The sequence below is a fragment of the Mytilus trossulus genome, chromosome 10 (genome assembly GCF_036588685.1).
Source record: "Mytilus trossulus isolate FHL-02 chromosome 10, PNRI_Mtr1.1.1.hap1, whole genome shotgun sequence".
Classification (NCBI taxonomy): domain Eukaryota; kingdom Metazoa; phylum Mollusca; class Bivalvia; order Mytilida; family Mytilidae; genus Mytilus; species Mytilus trossulus.
In genome coordinates, this window is record NC_086382.1 from 62,882,536 (window position 1) to 62,908,795 (window position 26,260).

Sequence of the window (26,260 nt, forward strand, 5' to 3'; positions counted from 1 at the left end):
CACATCAATATTTATTTTATTATTTACATCAATATATTTGACGACAAGGTTACCAACATTAGTTATATTTACTTAGAGTGGAATTTAACCAACAGTATTTATATTTGTTAATGTGTGTTCTTCCATCAACAGGATTGACACTCCTGCTTCTATGACATCGATAGTGGTAACACCGCTGTGCATTAGAACATATTATATAGCCAGCTGTGATATTGAAAAATGTAACCTTATACATTTGTTTGTCGAGTCAAGCTTTTCCTCGTTGGATTATGTAGGACTGTTACACAGTGCATGGTGTGTAGTCGCAAGTAGATGGCAAACTTGTAATTGTACTAACCAAACACACATTGATATTATTTTTTCTATTTACGTCTAAAAATGTGACAGCAACAGACATTGTTAATCGGATATCCTATGGTGGCTGCATTAAAGTCTGTAACGAAGACCCTTTTCGAAAAAAAAAATACTTGACAAAAAAGAATTATAAATTGTATTGAAGAAACTACTTTCAAAACATGAAAATAATAGTTGTTTTCTTGAAAATGAGAATAATATAACATATAATATCATGAATTAATCACAAATGTATAGACTGGCCAGTATGAGCTTTCACCAGTAGGTTTTCCTGACAAACTCAATTCTCCACTTTCCCCTGTTGTAACTGTCACTTTCCATTTTTCTCCACTTTTCTCTGAGAAAATTTTATTGTTTGCAAGAATACTTTCGAAAGCTGGAGAGTTAAACACGAAGCAAATTACAGAATTTGGTGGCAATTTTCTTACTAAAGGTTGAAAAAGCTTGCATTAGTATTTTGTCGTAGTTGTGTATGTAATTGGAAACATTGATTTCACATCCGATTCAGCAGTGTTTAATATGAGAACTTTATATACCAAAGTGTACACCTCGTCGACTTTGCCGAAAAGTTGAAGTTTATAATACCCCTTATTCAATAAACGTGATCTTATATTGACGGAAGTCTCGTCTTGCTCTACCGTCAAGATTTCTTTTTGGTCGACATTTTCAGCATCATGCAAATCAACTAGAACATCAGGAGTTGATGTTGTCTTCAATGAAAGATGAAAATTACCATCTGTACATTCATAAAAGGGTTTTATACAAGAAGTTTCAAATCCCCTATCAGTAAAATCTGGCGTTGGTCCATAGTGACGGGTGTTTTTTGGAAAAGGTTTCCAATTCGATTTACCAGTGTTCAGTATGAGCACTGTATATACCAAAGTGTACACCTCGTCGACTTTGCCGAAAAGTTCAAGTTTATAATACCCCTTATTCAATAAACGTGATCTTATATTGACGGAAGTCTCGTCTTGCTCTACCGTCAGGATTTCGTTTTGGTCGACATTTTCAGCATCATACAAATATACTAGAAAATCAGGAGTTGATGATGTCTTCAATGAAAGATGAAAATTACCATCTGTACATTCATAAAAGGGTTTTATACAAGAAGTTTCAAATCCCCTATCAGTAAAATCTGACGTTGTTGGACCATAGTGACCGGTGTTTTTTGGAAAAGGTTTCCAATTCGATTCACCAGTGTTCAGTATGAGCACTGTATATGCCAATGTGTAATTCTCGTTGCGTTTGCTAAAAAGTCCAAGTTTATAATACCCCTTTTTAAATAAAGGTGAACTTATATTGATGGAAGTATCATTTTGCTCTACCATCAGGTTTTCCTTATGGTCAACATTTTCGGCATCATGCAACTGAACTAGAATTTTAGGAGTAGAAGTTGTCTTTAAAAACAGACCAAAGTTACCATCTTTACATTCATAAAAGGGTTTTATACAAGAACTTTCAAATCCTCTATCAGTGAAATCTGGCATTGGACCATAGTGACCGGTGTTTTTTGGAAAAGGTTTCCAATTCGATTCACCAGTGTTCAGTATGAGCACTTGATATACCAAAGGGTACACCTCGTCGACCTTGACGAAAAGTTGAAGTTTATAATACCCCTTATTCAATAAACGTGATCTTATATTGACGGAAGTCTCGTCTTGCCCTACCCTCAGGTTTTCCTTATGGTCGATATTTTCGGCATCATGTAATTGGACGAGTACCTCAGGAGTGGATGTTGTCTTCAATGAAAGATAAAAATTGCCATCTGTACATTCATGAAAGGGTTTTAAGCAAGAAGTTTCAAATCCCCTATCAGTAAAATCTGGCTTTGGACCATAGTGACCGGTGTTTTTTGGAAAAGGTTTCCAATTCGATTCACCAGTGTTCAGTATGAGCCCTGTATATACCAAAGTGTACACCTCGTCGACTTTGACGAAAAGTTGAAGTTTATAATACCCCTTATTCAATAAACGTGATCTTATATTGACGGAAGTCTCGTCTTGCTCTACCGTCCGGTTTTCTTTTTGGTCGACATTTTCAGCATCATACAAATAAACTAGAACATCAGGAGTTGATGATGTCTTCAATGAAAGATGAAAATTGCCATCTGTACATTCATAAAAGGGTTTTAAGCAAGAAGTTTCAAATCCCCTATCAGTAAAATCTGGCGTTGGACCATAGTGACCGGTGTTTTTTGGAAAAGGTTTCCAATTCGATTTACCAGTGTTCAGTATGAGCACTGTATATACCAAAGTGTACACCTCGTCGACTTTGCCGCAAAGTTGAAGTTTATAATACCCCTTATTCAATAAACGTGATCTTATATTGACGGAAGTCTCGTCTTGCTCTACCGTCAGGATTTCGTTTTGGTCGACATTTTCAGCATCATGCAAATCAACTAGAACATCAGGAGTTGATGTTGTCTTCAATGAAAGATGAAAATTACCATCTGTACATTCATAAAAGGGTTTTATACAAGAAGTTTCAAATCCCCTATCAGTAAAATCTGGGGTTGGACCATAGTGACCGGTGTTTTTTGGAAAAGGTTTCCAATTCGATTTACCAGTGTTCAGTATGAGCACTGTATATACCAGAGTGTACTTTTCGTCAACTTTGCTTAACAGTTCAAGTTTATAATACCCCTTTGTCAATAAACGTGATCTTATATTGATGGAAGTATCATTTTGCTCTACCATCAGGTTTTCCTTATGGTCGATATTTTCGGCATCATGTAATTTGACGAGTACCTCAGGAGTTGATGATGTCTTCAATGAAAGATGAAAATTACCATCTGTACATTCATAAAAGGGTTTTATACAAGAAGTTTCAAATCCCCTATCAGTAAAATCTGACGTTGTTGGACCATAGTGACGGGTGTTTTTTGGAAAAGGTTTCCAATTCGATTTACCAGTGTTCAGTATGAGCACTGTATATACCAAAGTGTACACCTCGTCGACTTTGCCGAAAAGTTGAAGTTTATAATACCCCTTATTCAATAAACGTGATCTTATATTGACGGAAGTCTCGTCTTGCCCTACCGTCAGGTTTTCCTTATGGTCGACATTTTCGGCATCATGTAATTGGACGAGTACCTCAGGAGTGGATGTTGTCTTCAATGAAAGATAAAAATTGCCATCTGTACATTCATGAAAGGGTTTTAAGCAAGAAGTTTCAAATCCCCTATCAGTAAAATCTGGCTTTGGACCATAGTGACCGGTGTTTTTTGGAAAATGTTTCCAATTCGATTCACCAGTGTTCAGTATGAGCACTGTATATACCAAAGTGTACACCTCGTCGACTTTGACGAAAAGTTGAAGTTTATAATACCCCTTATTCAATAAACGTGATCTTATATTGACGGAAGTCTCGTCTTGCTCTACCGTCCGGTTTTCTTTTTGGTCGACATTTTCAGCATCATACAAATAAACTAGAACATCAGGAGTTGATGATGTCTTCAATGAAAGATGAAAATTGCCATCTGTACATTCATAAAAGGGTTTTAAGCAAGAAGTTTCAAATCCCCTATCAGTAAAATCTGGCGTTGGACCATAGTGACCGGTGTTTTTTGGAAAAGGTTTCCAATCCGATTCACCAGTGTTTAGTATAAGCACTGTAGATGCCAATGTGTACTTTTCGTCAACTTTGCTTAACAGTTCAAGTTTATAGTACCCCTTTGTCAATAAACGTGATCTTATATTGATGGAAGTATCATTTTGCTCTACCATCAGGTTTTCCTTATGGTCGATATTTTCGGCATCATGTAATTGGACGAGCACCTCAGGAGTTGATGATGTCTTCAATGAAAGATGAAATTTGCCATCTTTACATGTATAACTAGGTTTTATACAAAACGATTCGAACCCTCTTTCAGTAAAACTGAGCGTTGGACCATAGAACCCACCGTAATTTGGATATGGTTTCCAATTTGATTCTGCAGTTCCACAATTAATAATATATTCGGCCAATGTTGTATTTTCATCTTTTATTTTTGCATGCAAGCAAAGTGTATATTTTCCTCCGAATTGAGGGCGCGCAGTAGTCTTGCATTCTTTACTATCCGCACACAGCATAATAGCTGCATCAGTGCATTTTGAACCTTTATCATTATAGAAATCAAACCAGCAGTTCTGAAATGGATGAGCTGATGACTCTACTATAATTGTGCATGGAGAATGATCAATTATTACATCTGGATGAGAAAATTTGATGCCATATTGTCGTGCTTCTTTAGAAGGTTTTATTTTTTTTGCATATTCCTCTATGCTAATTGGTTTTTCGAGAAGTTGCCACTTTTTACTTTCTTCAATATTGCTGTTGAAGTACGGGAAATGATCGTAAATAAAATTTTCCGGGGAAGTAAGAAAGTAAAAGTTATTAAACTTCTTGATAAATTCCTGATTTTTGTCTACATAACCTGCACCCCATGTAGTGTCTATGAACCTCCATACCCCTTCTAGACGAACGGCGTTCCATGCATGATCGGTGTCCTGGCTGAAGGTAATGATTTCACCAAGGTTATGACCATATCCTTTGGCGTATCCGCTGATATGTTTACAAGTTATATCAAGTGCTCTGCAAAGAATAAATAAATGTTGATGAAGTATCATTTTTCATTTTCTGTCGGACATTTATTCTACCTCTTCAACTTGCGCATTTCAAACTGTGAAAATTGATTTCTCTTTCCTAATGCTACGTAAGAAACAAATGTGTTTGTAGGACACCAGCCCTTTCCCAAACTCTATAATTTCAATATTCAATGAACCACGAAATTTGAGTCCAAACACTTGATCAGAATATCCTACCTGCATGACAAATATGTTAATTTGTTGTCCCCACAGATAAATCCCTAAACAACATCGTTGTTGTGTGTAAAACTCATTACATTAACTGCTTGATAAACCAATTGGGTATTGACAATTCACTTGGAAACTCAACATATACCCTCACGACACTTACCAACGATGAAATCATGGATAATCATAGGTCTGTTCTTTGTTACTGTGAAAGTACTTTTATTCGTGGGGAAACACTTTTCGTGGTTTTTGTGGATGACTTTATCCACGAATTTAAGTGTCCAACGAAATAAAACAACAATTGTCCAAATAAAGACAGGGAAAGATCCCCATCGGTAGGTTTGACTACTGATATGATCTAGAAAATATATTGTATAACGCCAAATCTGAGAATACTTTGATAGCAGTCACAGAACTACAACCGCATGCAGGATTATACCCATGTAATATTTAGTAACCTAAACTGTACAACTTTTGATCTTTTAATTCTCATAAAAAATACTTTTAATCGATGAAAGTCAGATTTCCGGTATTGATATGTTAGTATGATAAAGTGTTCATTTGCAGTTGATTTCCTCATAGTTTTCGTACATATGAGAAATTATAATTTCATGCTGGGCTTGATTTTGAATTATTTGACAATTCAAGATACGTTTATAGCATTTGTTTATGTGACTGTTTTCTTTAGGTGACATGTTTATGGCCTTATTAAAACATTTGATGGTCTTTAATCTGTTGATCACTTTATCATGGGTTAATTAATGTTATCATTACGATTTACACAAGTCAATATTGACTTTGCCATTCCTTTAACCCAGACTATTTGTAACGTTCGTTTCTAAAGGCTTTAATTTTTTTTTTTTTTTTAGAAAACTGAAATCCACGAATTTACAAACCCAAGAACATGTAAATATTGCTCAAACCACGAAAATTGATACCCACGAATTAAAGTACTTTCTCAGTTCTTGGGATTTAAACCAAAGATGAAGAACTGGATCTTCCATCACCTTATTGGATATCTGAACTACATAAGTGTCCTTACAAACAACAGTAAATTGCTGGGTATTCCAAGTGCTCCACGGAACCTCTTTCTAAATTATTAACATATATCTTATCAGCAATCAAAGCCGGGCTTCAAAGTTATTGTGAAACTGCCTATTCTAGAGGTGGCGTGAATCAAATGTGGTACTAAAGAATTTCAGAGATCTTTTAGAGTACATACAATCTAACTCTCTTTCATCTTGTAATAGCATTAAAACATTTGACTTTTCTACATTTTACACAAATATTTCACATTCCATACTAAAAGACAAATCGGAAGAGTTGGTATTGCTTTGTTTCATAAAAAAGAATGGCCAACGTAGATATAAGTATCTTGTCTTAGGAAGGGATAAATCCTACTTTGTAAAGGATCAATCTGATTCAAACAAAACATTCTCTGAAACTGACATTATAAAGATGCTTGATTTCTTGATTGACAACATATTTGTTACATTCGGAAGACGTGTTTTCAACAGATTGTCGGCATTCCAATGGGAACCAATTGTGCCCGTCTTGTTGTCGACTTGTTTCTTTATTTTATTATTATTACGAGGCTGACTTCATACAGGAATTTCTTAGGAAGAAAGATAAGAAGTTAGCAATATCCTTTAATTTTACTTTCCGCTATATAGATGATGTTCTCTCACTAAATAATTCAAAATTTTGTGACTTGTTGAACACATCTATCCCATCGAACTAAAGATAAAGGATACAACATATACAGTTAAGTCGGCCTCATATCTTAGCTTACATGTAGAAATTGACAATGACGGTCGGTTGAAAACTAAACTTTACGACAAAACAGATGATTTCAGCTTTCCAATTGTGAACTTTTCATTTCTAAGTAGTAAGTAACAAAGAGTTCCAAATGGAGAAGTTGAAATCATCCCTTCGTAAATTTTACGGACGCCATCACGAGTTGATGACCGTTATGGAATAAGCGTTTCACATATGATATCGGATATGTTCCTTACGTCGTTATTACAATCTCTTTCCCTTTCATGAATGTGACCTACCGAAATAGACTATTTTCCGGATCTGTTATGAAATGGTGGGATTCGTGTTGCTTATTCTTTAGTTTTCTATGTTGTGTCAAGTGTACTATTGTTTGTCTGTTTGTCTTTTTCATTTTTAGCCATGGCGTTGTCAGTTTATTTTCGATTTATGAGTTTGACTGTCCCTCTGATATATTTTGCCCATCTTTTAAAATATTTACATTTAAATAAACGGTTGTGCCAAGTTCAAAGTGATACGGCTTAAATTTATGATGAACTACCACAAGGACGATCGGGTGTTTTCCGACACCACATTGGAATGTTGCATAGCAGAAAAAAATTGGCATAAGTATTAATCGAAATGTCAATTTTTTACAGAACAATGAAAAACGTTTTCTTTGTGTACTCTTTTTTCAAAACTTAACAAGTTTCGTTTCAATTCTTCTTTTTATCACTAAACCTTTTAAGGAGGAATAACAAAGCTAATCCTTTTCATAAAGGCATGTGATGCCCTTTGACCGTTTTACTGAATGTAACAAAACATTTTCTTTTTTTTATTTGCTTACAGCTCATAATCTATTTAAATTTCTATCGTTAAGGTTGTTTTTTTTTAAACACAAACTGTTTTTCATGTATAATATCTTTCTAATCTGACTATTGAACCGCCATAAACCATACCTTCTATTTTATGTTTGACAATAGCATGATATAAACTACATAAAGCCAAAGTATGAATTCTATTTATCGTTATTAAATTTGACGCTAAAGATACCTGAAACCAAAAGTTAAATCTGATCATGAGTCAAAACCCTAATTTGCCATATTTATAAAAAGGTTTGATTCGTATTAAATATAATTATGTACTAAGTTTTAATAAGATATGATGTCGGTAATTATTTTGGCCCTCCTTGATAATATGGAATAGATCACAGTTACCAGATACCAGTGTAATATCCACTAGGGAAGTTGATTTTTTTGAAAAGGAAAATTCTACTGCGTTGAAAGTTATTTAAAGACGTTTAAATTGTAGTATAATTAATGTAACTTTTAACTTTCAAATTCAGTTACATTAATGTGATTATTGATGTTAAGGGTGGTCGATTCTCCGAGTAAAATTTGGACCATGAAATAGAGATATAAATAGAACTAATAAATTCTGTAGTTAGTTTGATATATGATGAGGGCTAAATAGTACTTAGGAGTTCTGATGCGTTCTTATGTGCAGTTTTATATGAGACGGTCAATGAAAAATCATCTAAATTTTTACAATTTTCATTACAATGGTCAAAATTTGAAGAGTGTCACTGTGTTCCAGTTTGCGGGGTGTCGGCTATGTTTGACACGGGGTGGCAATTTCGAAGCGAAGAAAATCTATCAAAGTAAGTTCAAGTATCAAAACTTCTTTATTTAGAATTATAAGTACCATATAATGTACTGCACGGAAGGAACTGAAACACAATCTATTTCCTGCAAGCAAAATCAGTCGTTTTCAGTGCTCTGTTTTCTCAAACACCTCTTCCTAGTTTCCGTGTTGCAGATTTTGAGGCTTCATATGCAAATTTCTGGATAAAAAACTACTTCAGACGTCTTCCCTCTGCATCATTTATATAGAATTGATTGCTATATTATGACAACAAATAAAAAACTAAAAGTACTTCATTTTGACTGTTTTTAGTCATATAAGACATGTGCTTTTGCTTTCATAAATAGTAAAAAATGACTCAAAATATTTTGTTTAGAAAATGATTTTTTTCCCTTTCCAGTCACTATCATAGTCATATAAAAAGTTAATGATGTGGCTCAATCCACCAGAACATGGAGGAAAATCATAGAGCAGACCCCCATATAGGAATTTGCCGAAGCCACTAACAGTCAAACCCCATCATTGGCATCAAAGTTCTTCATCAGTTTCCTCTCAAAAGCGCTTGTGCATCCTGCAATAACCACTCACTTCGAAACGAAATCGAAACGATTACTCTCTAAAATGAAACACTCATGGCTGTTGATTTTCTATATCTTATCCGAATGGTAAAAGCAAATCAATATCCTTTCGACAATATTTCTATTCGCATTTTCTTTGGGACGGTCAAATTTATGTCAAAAAGAATAATACCGGAAATATGGTATCGGGAAACAACTAAGAGGTTTTGGAAAACTGACGACAGACTTTTTCACTGTAAAATTTTATTGGATACATTAGCGAAAACGTGTGTGAGCGCGTAATGGGCAATCCCCTAGATGCAGGAATTAATTTTGCAGTTTCAAGCAAAACGACACTATCAGACCTCATCGCTCTGGACCTTGATATCCCAAAGTCTGACATCTACTTTAGATATCTTGATTCTAACGTTCTCAAGGCATTCTTTTCCTGTATTGAATATTTTAGGTAACCAACAATATTATGAGTTTATGTTATGTGCTGACGGTTTTGAAGATAAAATTTAAGGAAAGAAAAATAATCCTAGAAGACCAAATAAATACAAAGCAAATAGTTGTGGAGTAAAGACAAGTTTTTGAAACTTTTTCTTTGTAAAAGAGCACACAAGGCGCTTAAAGATTTAGTTCTACGAAAAAAAAAAGACGGTTAGAAGAATAGTAGTGTCATCCTTTTCATGTCTCCTTGAAGCTGTATTGCCATTGGATGATAAAGATGCCGGTGAGTGTTTCATTGAAGAGAGTAACCGATTTCGTTTTGGAGACTTACTTTGCTGTACATTATTTCTGTTTACAGTTTATCTCTATCTATAATTATATTCAAAATAATAACAAAAAACGGCAAAATTTCCTTAAAATTACCAATTCAGGGGCATCAACCTAACAACGGGTTGTCTGATCAATCTGAAAATTTCAGGGCAGATAGATTTTGACCTGATTAACAATTTAATCCCAGTCAGATTTGCTCTAAATGCTTTGGTTTTTGAGTTATAGGCCAAAAACTGCATTTTACCCCTTAATTCTATTTTTAGTCGTGGCGGCCATCTTGGTTGATTGGCCAGGTCACGCCACACATTTTTTAAAACTAGATACCCCAATGATGATTGTGGCCAAGTTTGGATTAATTTGGCCCAGTAGTTTCAGAGGAGAAGGTTTTGTAAAAGATTACTAAGATTTACGAAAAATGGTTAAACATTGACTATAAAGGGCAATAACTTCTAAAGGGGTCAACTGACCATTTCGGTCATGTTGACTTATTTGTAAATCTTACTTTGCTGAACATTATTGCTGTTTACAGTTTATCTCTATCTATAATAATATTCAAGATAATAACCAAAAACAGCAAAATTTCCTTAAAATTACTAATTCAGGGGCAGCAACCCATCAACAGGTTGTCTGATTCATCTGAAAATTTCAGGGCAGATAGATCTTGACCTGATTAATTATTTTACCACGTGTCAGATTTGCTCTAAATGCTTTGGTTTTTGAGTTATTAGCCAAAAACTGCATTTTATCCCTATGTTATTTTTTAGCCGTGGCGGCCATCTTGGTTGGTTGGCCGGGTCACGTCACACATTTTTTAACTAGATACCCCAATGATGATTGTGGCTAAGTTTGGTTAAACTTGGCCAAGTAGTTTCAGAGGAGAAAATTTTTGTAAAAGTTAACGGACGACGACGACGACGGACGCATCAGATAAAGATCGATTTACATGATTCATATGCAAATCTATTCCTTTTTTATTGGAAGCCTCTACCCCTTGAGATGCAAAATCTTACACCCCGAGCGACACTTATATTTTAATGAAAAACTAGTTTAAAAACAAATCAATTTTAAGGATGAAGCTGGGTTTTAGTTAAATTTCCATAATAGGAATTCAATTTTATATAAATGATGCGGAAAGAAGTCGTCTTAAGTAGTTTTTTATTCAGAAATTTGCATATGAAGCCTAAAAATCTGCAACACGTAAAACTAGGGAGAGGTGTTTGAGAAAACAGAGCCCTGAAAACGACTGATTTTACTTGCAGGAAATAGATTGTGATTCAGTTTCTTCTGTGCAGTACATTATATGTACTAATAACTCTAAATAAAGAAATTTTGATACTTGAACTTACTTTGATAGGTTTCTTTGCTTCGAAACTGCCACCGCGTGTCAAACATAACCGACACCCCGCATGTGGCGTTCTACACGGTGTTTTCTATTTATGAAAAAAGGCTTGAGAGTTTCAAGACATGCTTATCGGACTATTTCATTAATGATCTAAACAATGGAAACATAAGCATATAAAATTTTATTGTTTCTTCAGCAATTAGTAAGAATTGTACAAATTCATAACATAATCCAATACACTTTTTCATAAGGTTTTCTTGCAAACTAAATTAAATATTGCCACTGAACTGATGTGCATTTTACATGTATACTTCACATATCTATGCCCGATTTTGTTTTGTTTTCTTGAATGTTGTGAAATTGAAGAAATTCATATTGAAACCACAGTGAACACACATGGAAGATATCTCATTTAACATACATTTAAATATCTCTGAAACAAAACAATAAGTTTTTAGAGCTCATTATACAGAGAAATTGAGTTTACTATTGCATGGTATTGGTTGAAAAAATTTGTTACTTTTCATTCGAATGCAATATTTTAAATTTAAATGGTATATTTCTTCATTAAAATGCATTAAAGGCAACAGTATTATACCCCTGTTCAAAACTCATAAATCCATGGACAAAAAACAAACTCGGGGAAACAAACTAAAACCGAGGGAAACACATTAAATATAAGAGGAGAACAACGACATCACACTAAAATGTAACACACACAGAAACGGACCGATCATCAGACAAAATCCCACGAGAATAACAAATATAACATCAAAACCAAATACATGAATTTGGGATAGACAAGTACCGTAACACGTCTTATCGCAATGTGAATTTACACTCAAAAATATAAGAAAATAAACGATAGCAACATTAAAATGTAACACACACAGAAACGAACTATAATATAACAATGGTCATATTCCTGACTTAGTACAGGACATTTTTAAAGGAAAAATGGTGGGTTGAACCTGGTTTTGTGGCATGCCAAACCTCGCACATGTTTAATGCAAATGGTATAATTTGTCATTTAAATGCAATACTTTTTATTTGAATGGTATATTTTTTTCATTTAAATGCAATATTTTTTATTCAATTGGTATAGTAGTTTTTCAGTTATATGCAATGCTTGCATTATTGGAAATTGATTGACCGTCATAAGGTAAAATTTGCAACAACGCTTAAGATGGGTCGGTAATTGTTTGGATTTCTCTTCTTTCTTTCTAAACATGAGTGACCAAGAATTAAAAACTGACGCGTCGGAATATCGTCATATCTCACTTAATTGGGCGTTCGTGCACTGGCTGTTATTGGATAGAAACAGATGCCTGCGTGCATTGTGTAAACGCTTCCAATGAAATCCCTTTCTGCATATATTACTGCATTTAAATGACAAAATGTCAAAATTATTTCTGAAAACTTACTCTTCTATACGTTAAGGGGTCACGTCTTGTAATCTTCAAAAGCAGAACAATCGGTTTTGCAATGAAATCCGTGAGAAGATTTTCCGTTTATGCTTGAGTGGAGTCATTGTCATCGCTTCACAAGGCATGTATATTTCTAAAATCGCATTTTTCTATTTCAACTCATTAAATTTGCAAATCGGGGAATGATATACTTTGGTAAATGTTTCCACGAAGAACCTGTTGTTTATGCGCATGGAGTTAAACTCCTGCAAAACCAATCGTCGAAAAAAGTGACATTTAACTTTTGATATGTTTCTATTAACAGACCTGCAAGTGTGTAAAATTATTAAAAGTAGTCAATAGTACAACATCGAACTACTTACTGGCACAAGGACTCCAACAGGTTTGCATATCCTGCACAAACACTGCTTTTGCTGGTTAATACACCTTTTCCACTTGTGTCTAGAGATGACAGGTTCCCGCCAAAGAATGCATTGGTGTTATATCTATAATGTAGAACTATATAAAACTTGCAGATTCAAATTGTTATAACAAACAAATAGATACTGTTGAAAACTAACTTTTACAAAAACATAGATTTATTTCATATTTTCTTTATACATGTTATATATTACATTATTGAGTACTAGCATCTATCGAGTAAGAATTTCAATATCATATCAAATCAAAATAATTATCAAAAGCATAAAATTAAACAAGATGTAATTGTAACAGGATGCTGTTACGAAGTCTCCCAAACAAAGCTCCCATATTCATTTGATTTGTTTATATCCCATACAAGAATATATATGGTTTTGGGGTGGGGATCTTGACCGTTTACAAGTTTTCAAACAAGAGGGGGTGAGGTGACCCCCTAGGGACTTCCCTTTTCTTTCATTTCATTTGCTTAATTGTCCCATACAAGAATATATATGGTTTAGGGGTGAGGATCTGAACCGTTTACATAATAATAGAACATTCTCAAATTGAACGGGGTGAGGTTAACCCCTATGGACCCTCCCTATATTTCATTCAATGGGTTTTATTGTTCCATACAAGAATATATATGGTTTAGGGGTGGGGATATGAACCGTTTACAAGTTTTCAAACAAGAGGGGGTGGGGTGACCCCCTAGGGACTTTCTTTTATTTCTTTTCATTTGTTTTATTGTCCCCTACAAAAATATATATGGTTTAGAGATGGGGATCTGGACCGTTTACAAGTTAATAGCACATTCTCAAATTGAATGGGGTTGGGGTGACCCCAAGTGACTTCCCTTAAACTTAATTGCATTTGCTTAATTGTCCCATACAAGAATATAGATGCTTTAGAGGTGGGGATCTGGACCGTTTACAAGATAATAGCACATTCTCAAATTGACCGGGGAGGGGTCGACCCCCAGTGACTTCCCTTTTACATCATGGAATTTGTTTTATCGTCCCATTCAAGAATATATATGGTTTAGGGGTGGGGATATGAACCGTTTATAAGATAATAGCATATTCTTAAATTTAAGGGGTTAGGGGTGACCCCTAGGGATTCATGTGATTTGTAATATTTGCTGCATAAACTTATATATAAATATAAAATAAAGAATGACTTTTACTTTTATACATTATTCTAATTTTTAAATTCAAAGATTCAGGAACTTTACAAAGTCCCTGATTGATTCAAATACCACAATTGGACATTAATATACGATTTCTCTTCAATTATTTATATAAAAAGTAAAACATACCCCTAATAAACATAAAATGATGTAAGAACATTGCATATCAATATAGAATGTCATTAACAAATAAAAAAATACTGCCAATATTTTTGGCATTTCCACATATATCCATTACTAGGAAGTTACCCCTTTCATGAATATTAGGTTATGTGAAGCTATATTTATAGATTAGCGTTGTTTATAAAAAAACAATCGAGTTGAGATGACCAATGATAATCTGTTTATCGGTATTTTACCTATGACGACGATGTCAATTTTCATAAGAACGCCACCTCCTCCTTAGCTTCTAGCGATAATTTTCCATCTCAAGCGAGTAGCATGATATGAAAAATTATCACAAAAAAGACCAAAGGAAAAATGCACAAAATAGCGATAAAAGACTTTACATACATGCCTATAATTAATCTTTTACATTTTACCGAAAGTTTAGCAACAAATTAAAAACAGTTTAAGAATATATTGAGAAGTACAATAAACTATGTATTAGAAGTAGATGTCAGTCATTACAAGGATGAAAGTTGATAATTCCAAGGAAAAAGTTGGAAATTCCAAGTTGATAGTTGATAATTCATAAATGAAAGTTGGAAATTCTTAGGTTAAAGTTGATAATTCCAAGAGTAAGTTAATAAGCTAGGATGAAATTTGAAAAAATTGACAGGAGAGGAGTTTTGAGTAAAAAAAGGATGAGACGCTTTGCTCCAAAAAAGCAGGATGACAATTTTAGAGAGAAAAATGAGTGAAAAATAAAAAGGCAGGACAGAGATTACAACTAAAAAAAAAACCGGAAAAATCAAATGGTAGCTCCCTAAGGTAAACAAGCTTAAGTGTCCTATACTTTCAAACTTTAGACAATCTATATCGGTTAAACTTAACGAAAGAATGACTTATTACCATTCTAAAGTTTACGAATTCCCTTTCACTAGCCTAATCATTCTGTTATTTCTGTAAAAGTCAAGATTCATATTAGTAATTCAGCATATGGTCAAATTTAATGTATCATATCGCTTATATTGAAATGCCATCACTTTCGGATACAACGCCACTATTAATGGTAAAGGCATATCCAGGTGTAGTGACACGGTCACCAAAAAGTACACATCCTATATATATCGTTTGTTGAATCATTGAATCTTCTTCTATTCAATACACAAGAAATTGCAGAACCTTTAGGACCGAACATTCCGAAAAGTTTTGTCAAACACAGCTACGGCAGTCTTTTCGTAGGGGTAGATATCCTAAGTATATCGAAAGGATATAGTTTTAAAAACAGTTATTATTATTTGTAAAAATGACAATATCAATGCATTTCGTACGTAGCTATTGTATGCATTTAAAGTTAAATTCCGTTTTTTTGTCCAAATTTTCACATACCTTATAGTCATACATTTAATTCATTTGGAAAGGGTGAATGCACATGTTCACATATGAAGGTAGGTGTGTCTTTAAGCTTTAAACTAGAGGCTCTAAAGAGCCTGTGTCGCTCACCTTGGTATATGTGAATTAAACAAAGGAAGCAGACAGTTCATTACAAAATTGTGTTTAGGTGATTGTGATGTGTTTGTACATCTTACTTTACTGAACATTCTTGCTGCTTACAATTATCTCTATCTATAATGAACTTGTCCGTGTAGTTTCAGTGGAAAATGTTAGTAAAAATTTACAAATTTTATGAAAATTGTTAAAAATTGATTATAAAGGACAATAACTTCTTAGGGGGTCAATTGACCATTTTGGTCATTTTGACTTATTTTTGAGTCTTAAATTGCTGTTGATTATTGCTGTTTACAGTTTATCTCTATCTATAATAATATTCAAGATAATAACCCAAAACAGCAAAATATCCTTAAAATTACCAATTTAGGGGCAGCAACCTAACAACGAGTTGTCTGATTCATCTAAAAATTTCAGGGCTGATAGATCTTGACCAGTTAAACAATTTTGCCCCTTGTCAGATTTGCTCTAAATGCTTTGGTTTTTGAGTTATGAGCCAAAAACTGCATTTTATCCCTATTTTCTATTTTTAGCCGTAGCAGCCATCTTGGTTGGTTTGCCCGGTCACAAAACACAATTTTTAAACTACAATGTAGATAGCCTAATAATGTTTCTGGCTATGTTTGGTAAAATTTGGCCAAGTAGTTTCAGAGGAGAAGATTTTTGTAAAAGTTAACTAAGATTTACGAAAAATGGTTAAACATTGACTATAAAGGACAATAACTCCTAAAGGAGTCAACTGACCATTTTGGTCCTGTTGACTTATTTGTTAATCTTACTTTGCTGAACATTATTGCTGTTTACAGTTTATCTCTATCCATAATAATATTCAAGATAATAACCAAAAACAGTAAAATTCCTTAAAACGACCAATTTAGGGGCAGCAACCCACAACCCAACAATGGGTTGTCTGAGTCATCTGAAAATTTCAGGGCAGATAGATCTTGACCTGATAAATAATTTTACCACGTGTCAGATTTGCTCTAAATGCTTTGGTTTTTGAGTTATAAGCCAAAAACTGCATTTTACCCCTATGTTCTATTTTTAGTCATGGCGGCCATCTTGGTTGGTTGGCCGGGTCAAAAAACACAAATGTTAAACTAGCTACATCAATGATGATTGTGGCCAAGTTTGGTTTAATTTGGTAGTTTCAGAGGAGAAGTCTTTTGTAAAAGTTAACGACGACGGACGACAGACGACGGACGACGACAGACGACGGACGACGGACGCCAAGTGATGAGAAAAGCTAACTCGGTCTTTTAGGCCAGGTGAGCTAAAAATGTAACTAAAATTCTAAAATTACCCTTCAAATTATGACTTACGGCCCATTGGAAATGAATCAATAATATCCCTTATGTGCCTCAAATAAACGTACTTTATTATTACATTATGTAAACAACAAAATATCTCTGTGGAGTGATATTTGTCATGTTACTATGTTTAACAAGTGATTAGAGCAGAGGACCATACATCAGAAGGCTTATTTCCATATAGGAAGTAACGGTATTTCCAGAGAACGTATTGTGTTAAAATGTGGATATTTTAAAACTAGGTGCCTTATCATAAATGAATTTATTTGGATTAAAAAATAAGCAGAAAAAATCAATATCATTTTGTACTGCGAAAATAGCGGCACATGTTTTCGTTGGGCAGATAAATCAAAAAGGCTATCTTAAGCGCACGTCTTCCTATAATGTATTGTGGATATTGACAAAAAAAAATATTATTTGGAAAAAAAAAAAATAAAAAAAAAAATAATAAATATATTTTACTTGCAGGCTTTATTTATTCAAATATTTGCGTACAGGCAATAACTAGAGGAACCTACATGTAGTTATAAACATAGACAAAACATCAAGCATATATATAAAACCAACATATAACAGTATCAAATTATAACATAGGTGGTGTTGTGGATAAGGAAAGGAATGTACATATAAATAATTCTGGTACATAATGTACCAATTTTTGATAATCAACCTAGTCTTCTAAAATAGGAAGCCAGGGGTCCCAGCAGATATTGGCCATAATGAAAAGGTTTTCTTTTAAAAAATAAATTCTTTTCTAGTACAAGAGATTCTTTGAGGTGGTTTTTACAATAAAATAAGATTTACAATATTTTCACAGAGTTCTGTTCTGTAAATATAGAATTTTGTCAGGAGTATTATTAAGTTTTTTATCCTATCATTTCCGTTGTTACCTAAATTTCCAAATAAAATAATATCTATATTAACTGGAATCAATATTTGTGTTTGGTTATAAATCCAATCACCAAGTTCAATCCATAAATCTGAAATTTTATGGCATGTCCAAAATATGTGCTCAATATATTCAATAGCTTCATTACAGAAAGTACATTTATCTGTTTTACCTTAATTTTGAATAAAAATTCATTTGTGCCTATGATTCTGTGCACTATTCTGTACTGGAACCAATGAAGTTTAGAGCTTTTTGTGGTGTAGAATGACATATTATGCACTTTTTTCCAATCAATTTTTTTGTTTAATCTTAAAGACCATTTATCTTCACAAGTAGGCCTAGTATTACTTTTTTCTAAGAAAATATTATACATATCTTTTGATCCTTTAATTGACAAAAAAAATGTTCTAATATTATTTGGTAGAACTGGTCCATGAACTTTATAAAGATTTTCTATAGAGATATTATATTTAAGTGAATTTTGATATGATTTTATTGCTGATATAACTCCATTATAAACTAGAAAGTTATATTTAATTTCATAAATATTTTTGCATTACTCAAACGACATTAATTTACCCTCATTATCTACCAGATCATTAATTAACAAAATACCGTTATCAGCCCAGTCTTTATAGAACACAGATCTGCTACCTATTTTAATATTTTCATTATTCCAAAGTGAAACTGTTAAAAATTCTTCTTCATTTTTTGGTTTAAGTTTATTTTGCATTTCTGTCCATGCTTTAAAACATCTTTCCAAAAGTTTTTTTTACATTTTTTTGGTGGGCCTAGAAATACTAGATCTTCAATATCAATATTTTCTGTGCTTTCTATTAGGTTTTTGAGTTTTGTATTGTTTTTTAGCAACCGTCGGACCCACGTTAATTTTAACCCTTTTATATATTCTTCAATATCTAACATTATCAGCCCCCCAAATTTATGTTCCAGACATAACATTTCTCCTTCAATCTTGTCAGGCTTGTTTTCCCAAATAAATGAATAAAGTGTACGAATAAGTTGTTTAAGAGTAGTATTGCATGGTGTAACAGATGATTTAATTTTGAAATAATTAGTGTCTTGATAATTGTTATCTTTCCCACTGGAGTAAATAGTTATCAAAGGTACCAGGATTATAATTAATTACGCCAGACGCGCGTTTCGTCTACATAAGACTCATCAGTGACGCTCAGATCAAAACAGTTAAAAAGCCAAACAAATACACAGTTGAAGAGCGTGGAGGACCCAAAATTCTAAAAAAGTTGTGCCAAATACGGCTAAGGTAATCTACTCCTGGGGGTAAGAAAACCCTTAGTTTTTCGAAAAATTCAAAGTTTTGTAAACAGAAATTTATAAAAATGACCATATAATTGATATGCATGTCAACACCGAAGTGCTGACTACTGGGCTAGTGTTTGTCTATACCAAATATTGATTATATTTTCAATTTCTTTTATTTTAGGATAATAGTTAAAAGATACTATTTCTTGCAAATTGAAAAAAAAGTTTATTCCTAATAGTGTAAACCTACTGGAATCCCATTCCAATCCCCACTTTACACACATGGTGTCTTGACTATATTTTGTCTTTCCTATCCATACCACCTTTGTTTTGTCTAAGTTCATACGGAGACCAGACATTTCAGCATATTTATGTAATAAGCGGAGAGATGCGTGAAGGGACTCTGGTGTACCGTCAATAATAATTGACGTGTTATCAGCATATTGAGATATCAAATATTCAGTATCATCTATTTTAATTCCCTTTATTTCTTTATTTTTTCTAATTAATATTCCAAGTATTTCTGCACATAAAAGAAATATATAAGGAGATAAAGAATCCCCTTGTCGACAACCCATTTGAATTTCAAAGAATTCAGATAAAATACAATTTTGAGAAACTGCAGAACTGATATTTTTGTAAGACGAGTATTCTCCCCTATAAATCTACCCGGAATAAAACCAGTCTGATCACTGTTAATAATTTGGGGTAGAACTAATTATATACGCTCAGCTATGCAGCTATGCAGCTTGATGCTAATTTATATGTGGTATTTAGTAAACTTATTGGTCGCCAATTTTTCATGAACTGTCTAGGTTTATCTCCCTTTGGTATACAGGTTATAATACCTTGTCTTTTAGTAATTGACAATTCCCCCTTTTCGTAACCATTATTTATAGACCGAAATACAAATTTTCCTATATCTATAAAAAAAAACTTGAAAAATTCATTTGTGAAACCATCTGACCCAGGGCTTTTTTCATTTTTCATTTTTCGCAAAGCTGTTGTTAATTCACCATAAGTAATTTCACCCTCCAAATATTCTCTGATGGTATTATTTATTTCTTTAGTATCAGTATCAGGGATTTCAATTTTTAGGTTGACCTTATTCAAACTTTCTGTTGTAGTATATAGCCTTTTGTAATAATTGTTTGCTTCTTTTGATGTTTTATCTTGCTCACTGATAGTGTCTCATTTTTCATTGACTAATTTTGGAATAGTTTTATTTATAAAATGTTTTGTTTCTAAATTTAGAAAAAAAATTGAAGGTGTTTCTCCTTCTTCTATCCATTGCAATTTGGATCTGATGTAAGAACCCCTCAACTTTACTTGTCTTAATACTTTAAGCTCATTTTTCATTTTTTCAGTTTCAAAAAATATTACTTCTGACAATATTTGTTCTTCTAGTTTTTTAATATCTTCTAATAGTATTCTTTCTATTTTATCTTTTTGTTTCCTCCTAAAAGAAGCATATGCAATTTATTTTCCTCTAATTTCTGTTAATAAAGTTTCTAGAAAGAGTTGATCGTTTATAGTAAATTGAATTTCTAAGTCATTTATCTTTTCCAATGTTCCTCTGTTGTATACTAGTGATGCATATTGTTCATTTACTTTATTTATAGTCTCTTTAACAGCAGCTGAATATTCAATGTCATTTAAAAGTGAATTGTGAAATTTCCATAGACCTTTACCAATTATAATAAAGTTATTCATCTTTAAATTTAACATTATTGGGGAGTGATCAGATCTATAACTGTTAAGAATGTGCATATCATGTACATGTTGATTAAGGCTTTGTGATAATAAAAAGAAATCCAATCTTGCTTGTTTAATGGGATTATTTTTTCTCCATGTAATTTTTTTTTGTTCAGGGTACAATTCCCTATAGGGATCTGTTAAATCATAAATTTCTATTATATTTTAAACTTCCTCTTTGGCTTTCGGGTTATTTACATTTTGGTAATTATAAGTATTAAGATTTTGGTTTTGGACTAAATTATAATCTCCAGTTATTATAACTGATTGGTTGTTCAAGTCTTCTATTGTATCACTTACTCTAGAATAAAATTCAGGTGAATCTTTATTTGGACCATATAAGCATATTTTTCCTTCAATTTCAATATCAATTCCTAACAGATTTCCTTGATCATCTTTTTTGTCCTTTGTATCTTGTATTCAAAGTTTTTGGTAAAAAATATTGCTACCCCTCTTTTGTTTGTTGCAAAAGAATTGAAAATACAGTCTCCTTCTCATAGATTTTTTATTGATACTTCTTCTTTTTCTGAAAAATGTGTATCTTGTAAACAATATATGTGGCAATGTTTTGCTTTAAGATAATCCAAAACATCTCCCCTCTTCTCCTTTGAATTTAAACCTTGACAGTTGTATGAAACAATTTTTATACCATTATCACTCGTTTATTCATTATCTTTATAGCTAAATAATAAATACTTGAGATTTGATAAGAGTAATGCGATCGTATTCTACCATAGTATTTTATATAAGTAAGTGATAATGCAACTCTGAAATGTCTGACCTCCTCTACGTTGTCTGCATTAATTTCCTACTGTATCCTAAATACATCATAGTTTCCATACAATAAGTAATACTGTGTCAAAATGAAAAAAACAAGCATAAAAAATAAAAGAAACAAAAAGAAAGAAAATTTGAGATCATAGTGTAAATATCAAAGATCTAATAAAAATTAAAACCAAAGTACTATTGTAGTGAAGAGCAACCTATCCACTTTTGTTCAAATATTTTTTAATACAGAAATACTGTGTACAAAGGGAGATAAATCTATCTAATTTAAATTATAATAACAATTATCTCCATCATATAATGTGTTTTCATATCAAAATCTAAATGCATTAAATATACACTGTTTTGGTTGATTAAAATAGGTTTTTATTTCATTTCAATTCAAATGACTCAGACCGAAAGAAATAAAGGGTTAATGAAGACAATAAATATGTGTATATTTAGTTTTGTACAAACAAACAAACAAATGTTTGGTTTTCAATAAAATCAGTAGATATTGTTCATGTAGTATTAACATTTTCAGGATTTTGCAAGTGTTTATTTTATACACTTCATGATATTTACACCATGAGCACAGGAAAACATGTATAATATATGTAAGTGAGAATTAATAGCAGCTAATCTAAAAGCTCTTGACCTGTACAAATTAAGCTTCAGTCATCCACATTTTAATAAAACTTCAGGCAAGTCAACACAAATAAAAATCATATTAATATAAGCTAAGCAGTAAGCAAAAAAATTATTATATTGTAAATCCGATCACTCTAATATTGAAGTTAAATCAACTTTTCTGGGAGCCTTTTTGTATATTCAAAACAAATTATTTACCTGATGTTTTCACAAATCCAAACATAAAGTGCTCTTACAACTTCTATATCATTATTTGCTGGTTTGGCAAGATATTTAGCTAGCGTTTCTATCGACTCTTCTACAGATCTTGGTGCCTGGAAGAAAACTCTCAATGACAATAATTGTAAAGACAAAGCTCGACGTTTTGGTCCAGGAAATGTTTTACAGACAGTCAAAATAAAAAAATACAAATTGCTTTATTTTTGTTGTTTTTGGAAAAACATTAACACAAAAAATGACAGAACTTTCAGTATAATAAATTAAATTAAACTTAGGTGAATTAAGATAGTGTTTCTGCCTATGAAGAAATAACATAAAAAATGTGGTGCACACATATTTATGTTATTTTGAATAGACAGAAAAAATATTAGTCATTTCTTATAATTTAATTCTAAATTCCATTTGAAACCAGAGTAAACTATGAAATAATGTTCACGATTTAACGGTCATATGTGAAAATTATGTCTATGAGCTGATAAACAAGACAACGTCAGCCAACCAGAAGACGCGTTTCATCCAAAATTGAATTATAGGGTGTTAGAGCAGATACATATCCCTTGAATAAACATTGTCAACATTGGCGTCGTCTCAATCAGGTAACAATCTGCTCTATTTTCCTCTCATCTTTGTGAGGTTTATATAAGTAGGGACCTTTGGTTCGGGGCAGTTCTAAGCAGTTAAAAGGGGTTCTACATGATTGATTATTATTTCATTTTATTCGGATCGCAAGTTAATTCTTATGAAATTCTGTGTAGTATTAACGTAGCTTTGTAGGTCAATAGAAACAAAAGCTACTGTGCGAGTAATGAAGTCTTTTTTATATCTTGTTTTTTTTATTTAAGAAATGGGAATATTAGTTATCCTATTTATCAATTTCGAAAATATTTTCGAAAACGTGAAATTCGAAATAACAACACAGACTATATTAAAGCTTTCAGATGTGTGTCCATTTTCCCTCCCCTCCCCAATGTTTTCAGATCACTCCGACGACATTGGAGATTTCTTTGTTTAGTTTTCTGTTAAAACCGATATTGAAGTATAGTTTTACAATTCTACAACAGTGTTAATGTTTATCTTACCATGTGCCTCAAAGGGCAAGTATCCGGCCCTGTATATACAATCTTTTATGGGTGGATTTAACGTAGATAAATCAAATTGTGTAAAGAAAAAGCTACTTAAGTTGTAAAATGTGATGTATGTCATTTTGTTCTTCTTTCTTACATTTGTTTGTTTTATAGTGATTTATAATTGGTCATATCCTTGAGTCAACAAAAGTGGAGACATGTACGAATATTTAATAAACCCATAAGAATGACTAAACAAACAGTCCTATTTAAGACCGAACATTTATATTTATTTAACAATAAACCACAAAGTTTAAATGGTTCAAAACCAATCGTCAGATCTATATTCATGTCGTCTGTTTTATTTCTCGAAGTATGGCACAGTTCAATCTTACGATAAAATCCATATTATTTCCCACATGTTGTGTTTTTTTTTGTTTTTTAACAATATCTTACAACCTTTTGTGTAAAGATGTTAAAACTCTCTGATGATTTTCTTTTTAAAAAAAGAGGGTAGAATAACGTTTACTATTGTTTTACAGGTGCTGTGCTTTTATGTTAAATATTTGTTATCGGACGCAACTTTAATATATAATGTAAATCTTTATTTTGAATCTGTTTGATAATTTGATATTTTGTTGAAAAGATAATTGTTTTTAATTAAGAAAAGAAATATATAAAAAGTAATTAATAAATGGTAAACTTGATTACAAATATACTTTTCTAGTAGTAATAAAATTTTCAAAATATCAGGGTCAGGTTCATAATGTTGAATGTATAGGCTACTTACACGTTTAACCCCGCCACATTATTAATGTATGTGCCTGTCCCAAGTTGGGAGCCTGTAATTCATTGTTTGTCGTTTGTTTATGTGTTACATATTTGTTTTTCGTTCATTTATTTTTACATAAATAAGGCCGTTAGTTTTCTCTCTTGAATTATCGGGGCCTTTTATAGCTGACTATATGCGGTATTGGCTTTGATCATTGTTGAAGGCCGTACGGTGACCTATAATTGTTAATGTTTGTGTCATTTTGGTCTTTTGTGGATAGTTGTCTCATTGGCAATCATACCACATCTTCTTTTTTATTTTAACTAAAGACTCGAAAGTGCCTGTGTTGTCCATCTGCATCTTGATTGAGATTGTGTCAGGGTGATGTTTGATGTGCCCCTATTTTGACAATTTTACCTTTTTTATTATGTCTGTTCATGCATTCAAGTAAATATAAAGGAATTTGATGCGACTTTCATACACGTGAGAAGTTTAGGGCTAGATGAACAGGTTCAACCCACCATTTTCTACATTTGAAAATGCCTATGCGAAGTCAGGAATATGACACTTTGTGACCACTCGATTGTGTTTTATTATTTGATTTTCTCATTTGATTAAGGAATTTCCGTTTTGAATTTTTCTCGGAGTTAAGGATTTTAGTGATTTAATTTTTTCTCCAACAATGAACATGAAAGAACAATAATTCTATAAAGAGTTAAATGCTCATTTTAGTCATATTGACGTAAATGTAGATGTCGATCATTTATACTTTTTAATTTTTTATCTGCATTTCTAGCTATCATATTAAACATTCAGTGATACATCTCTTTGAACTGACGTTTGGATAAAAGTAAGTGACTTTTGAATAAAATAGAACGAAGTTCGGATACAATAAAGTGACGTATGGCTGATCAAACACCATCTAATTTAGAGTAATTAAAACGGACGAAAGTATATAAAGTTATGGGTAAAAATTAAATCAATACCTGTCTTGCATGATCATCTATATCTTTAAAATCGTCATAGTTCAGTTTTAAATCCTGTTGGTTTTTAACTTTGTTCGACTGTTCCGTACCAGATGACGAAGATGAACCACACCCCATAGCTAGCTACAGCTTAGATTGAAAGAACCTGTGAAAAATTGATGGCACATATGTCATATATTGAACCTTATTATTGTTGTACCGGATACAGTTTATAAGATTGAAAATATAAAGTTGTAACCTTTTTTTCAAGTCATGAAAAGAAATTTAAAATTAATTTGCATTGTTTCATCTTTATTTTGTTTAACAACGTATTTTTTGTTCTAATTTAAAATCTTTAACTGTCATTTTGCCATAAGTAGAAGTGAGCATGTAAATAAACATGGAACAAAATGCAACTTACCCAAGGAAGCACAGATCGTCGTAATTACTGGTCGTTACTGGATTTTTAGAGTTAACAAAGTTCCCAAGAGCCGTTCTTATTACTGACATTTCAATATTTATTTGTTTATACATTTTTACATCCTTGACAACTATATGTGTTTAAATCGATTGAGTATTTTTTCTATAATAAGAACATGTTTGAGATCAAAAGATAATCATTTATGTTTCGAAATTGTATCTGTTATAAATGTATGTCGTTTAAAAACATGGATTTTTAAATTGATTTAAATATAAAATTGACATATATCTTAATTGAATCTTGTGTTTAAA

At 32.4% G+C, this 26,260-nt stretch overlaps 1 protein-coding gene across 3 annotated transcripts; it reads right to left on the reverse strand.

Moving 5' to 3' along the window:
- On the reverse strand, window positions 1–26,059 carry LOC134688356 (uncharacterized). Of its 3 annotated transcripts, XM_063549014.1 has the most exons (5): window positions 25,950–26,059; window positions 25,550–25,694; window positions 22,707–22,822; window positions 13,018–13,140; window positions 1–4,926 (listed from the first exon to the last, which is right to left on the reverse strand). In XM_063549014.1, the coding sequence occupies exons 2-5, from the start codon at window positions 25,664–25,666 to the stop codon at window positions 804–806; spliced, it is 4,479 nt and encodes a 1,492-aa protein (XP_063405084.1). In that variant the 5' UTR covers window positions 25,667–25,694; window positions 25,950–26,059; the 3' UTR covers window positions 1–803. The 3 variants fall into 3 exon arrangements, with proteins under 3 accessions (XP_063405084.1, XP_063405086.1, XP_063405085.1); XM_063549016.1 differs by lacking the exon at window positions 25,950–26,059 and having other exon boundaries at window positions 13,018–13,153; window positions 25,550–25,668; XM_063549015.1 differs by lacking the exons at window positions 25,550–25,694; window positions 25,950–26,059 and adding an exon at window positions 23,807–23,860.
- Between the last annotated feature and the right edge of the window lie 201 nt (window positions 26,060–26,260).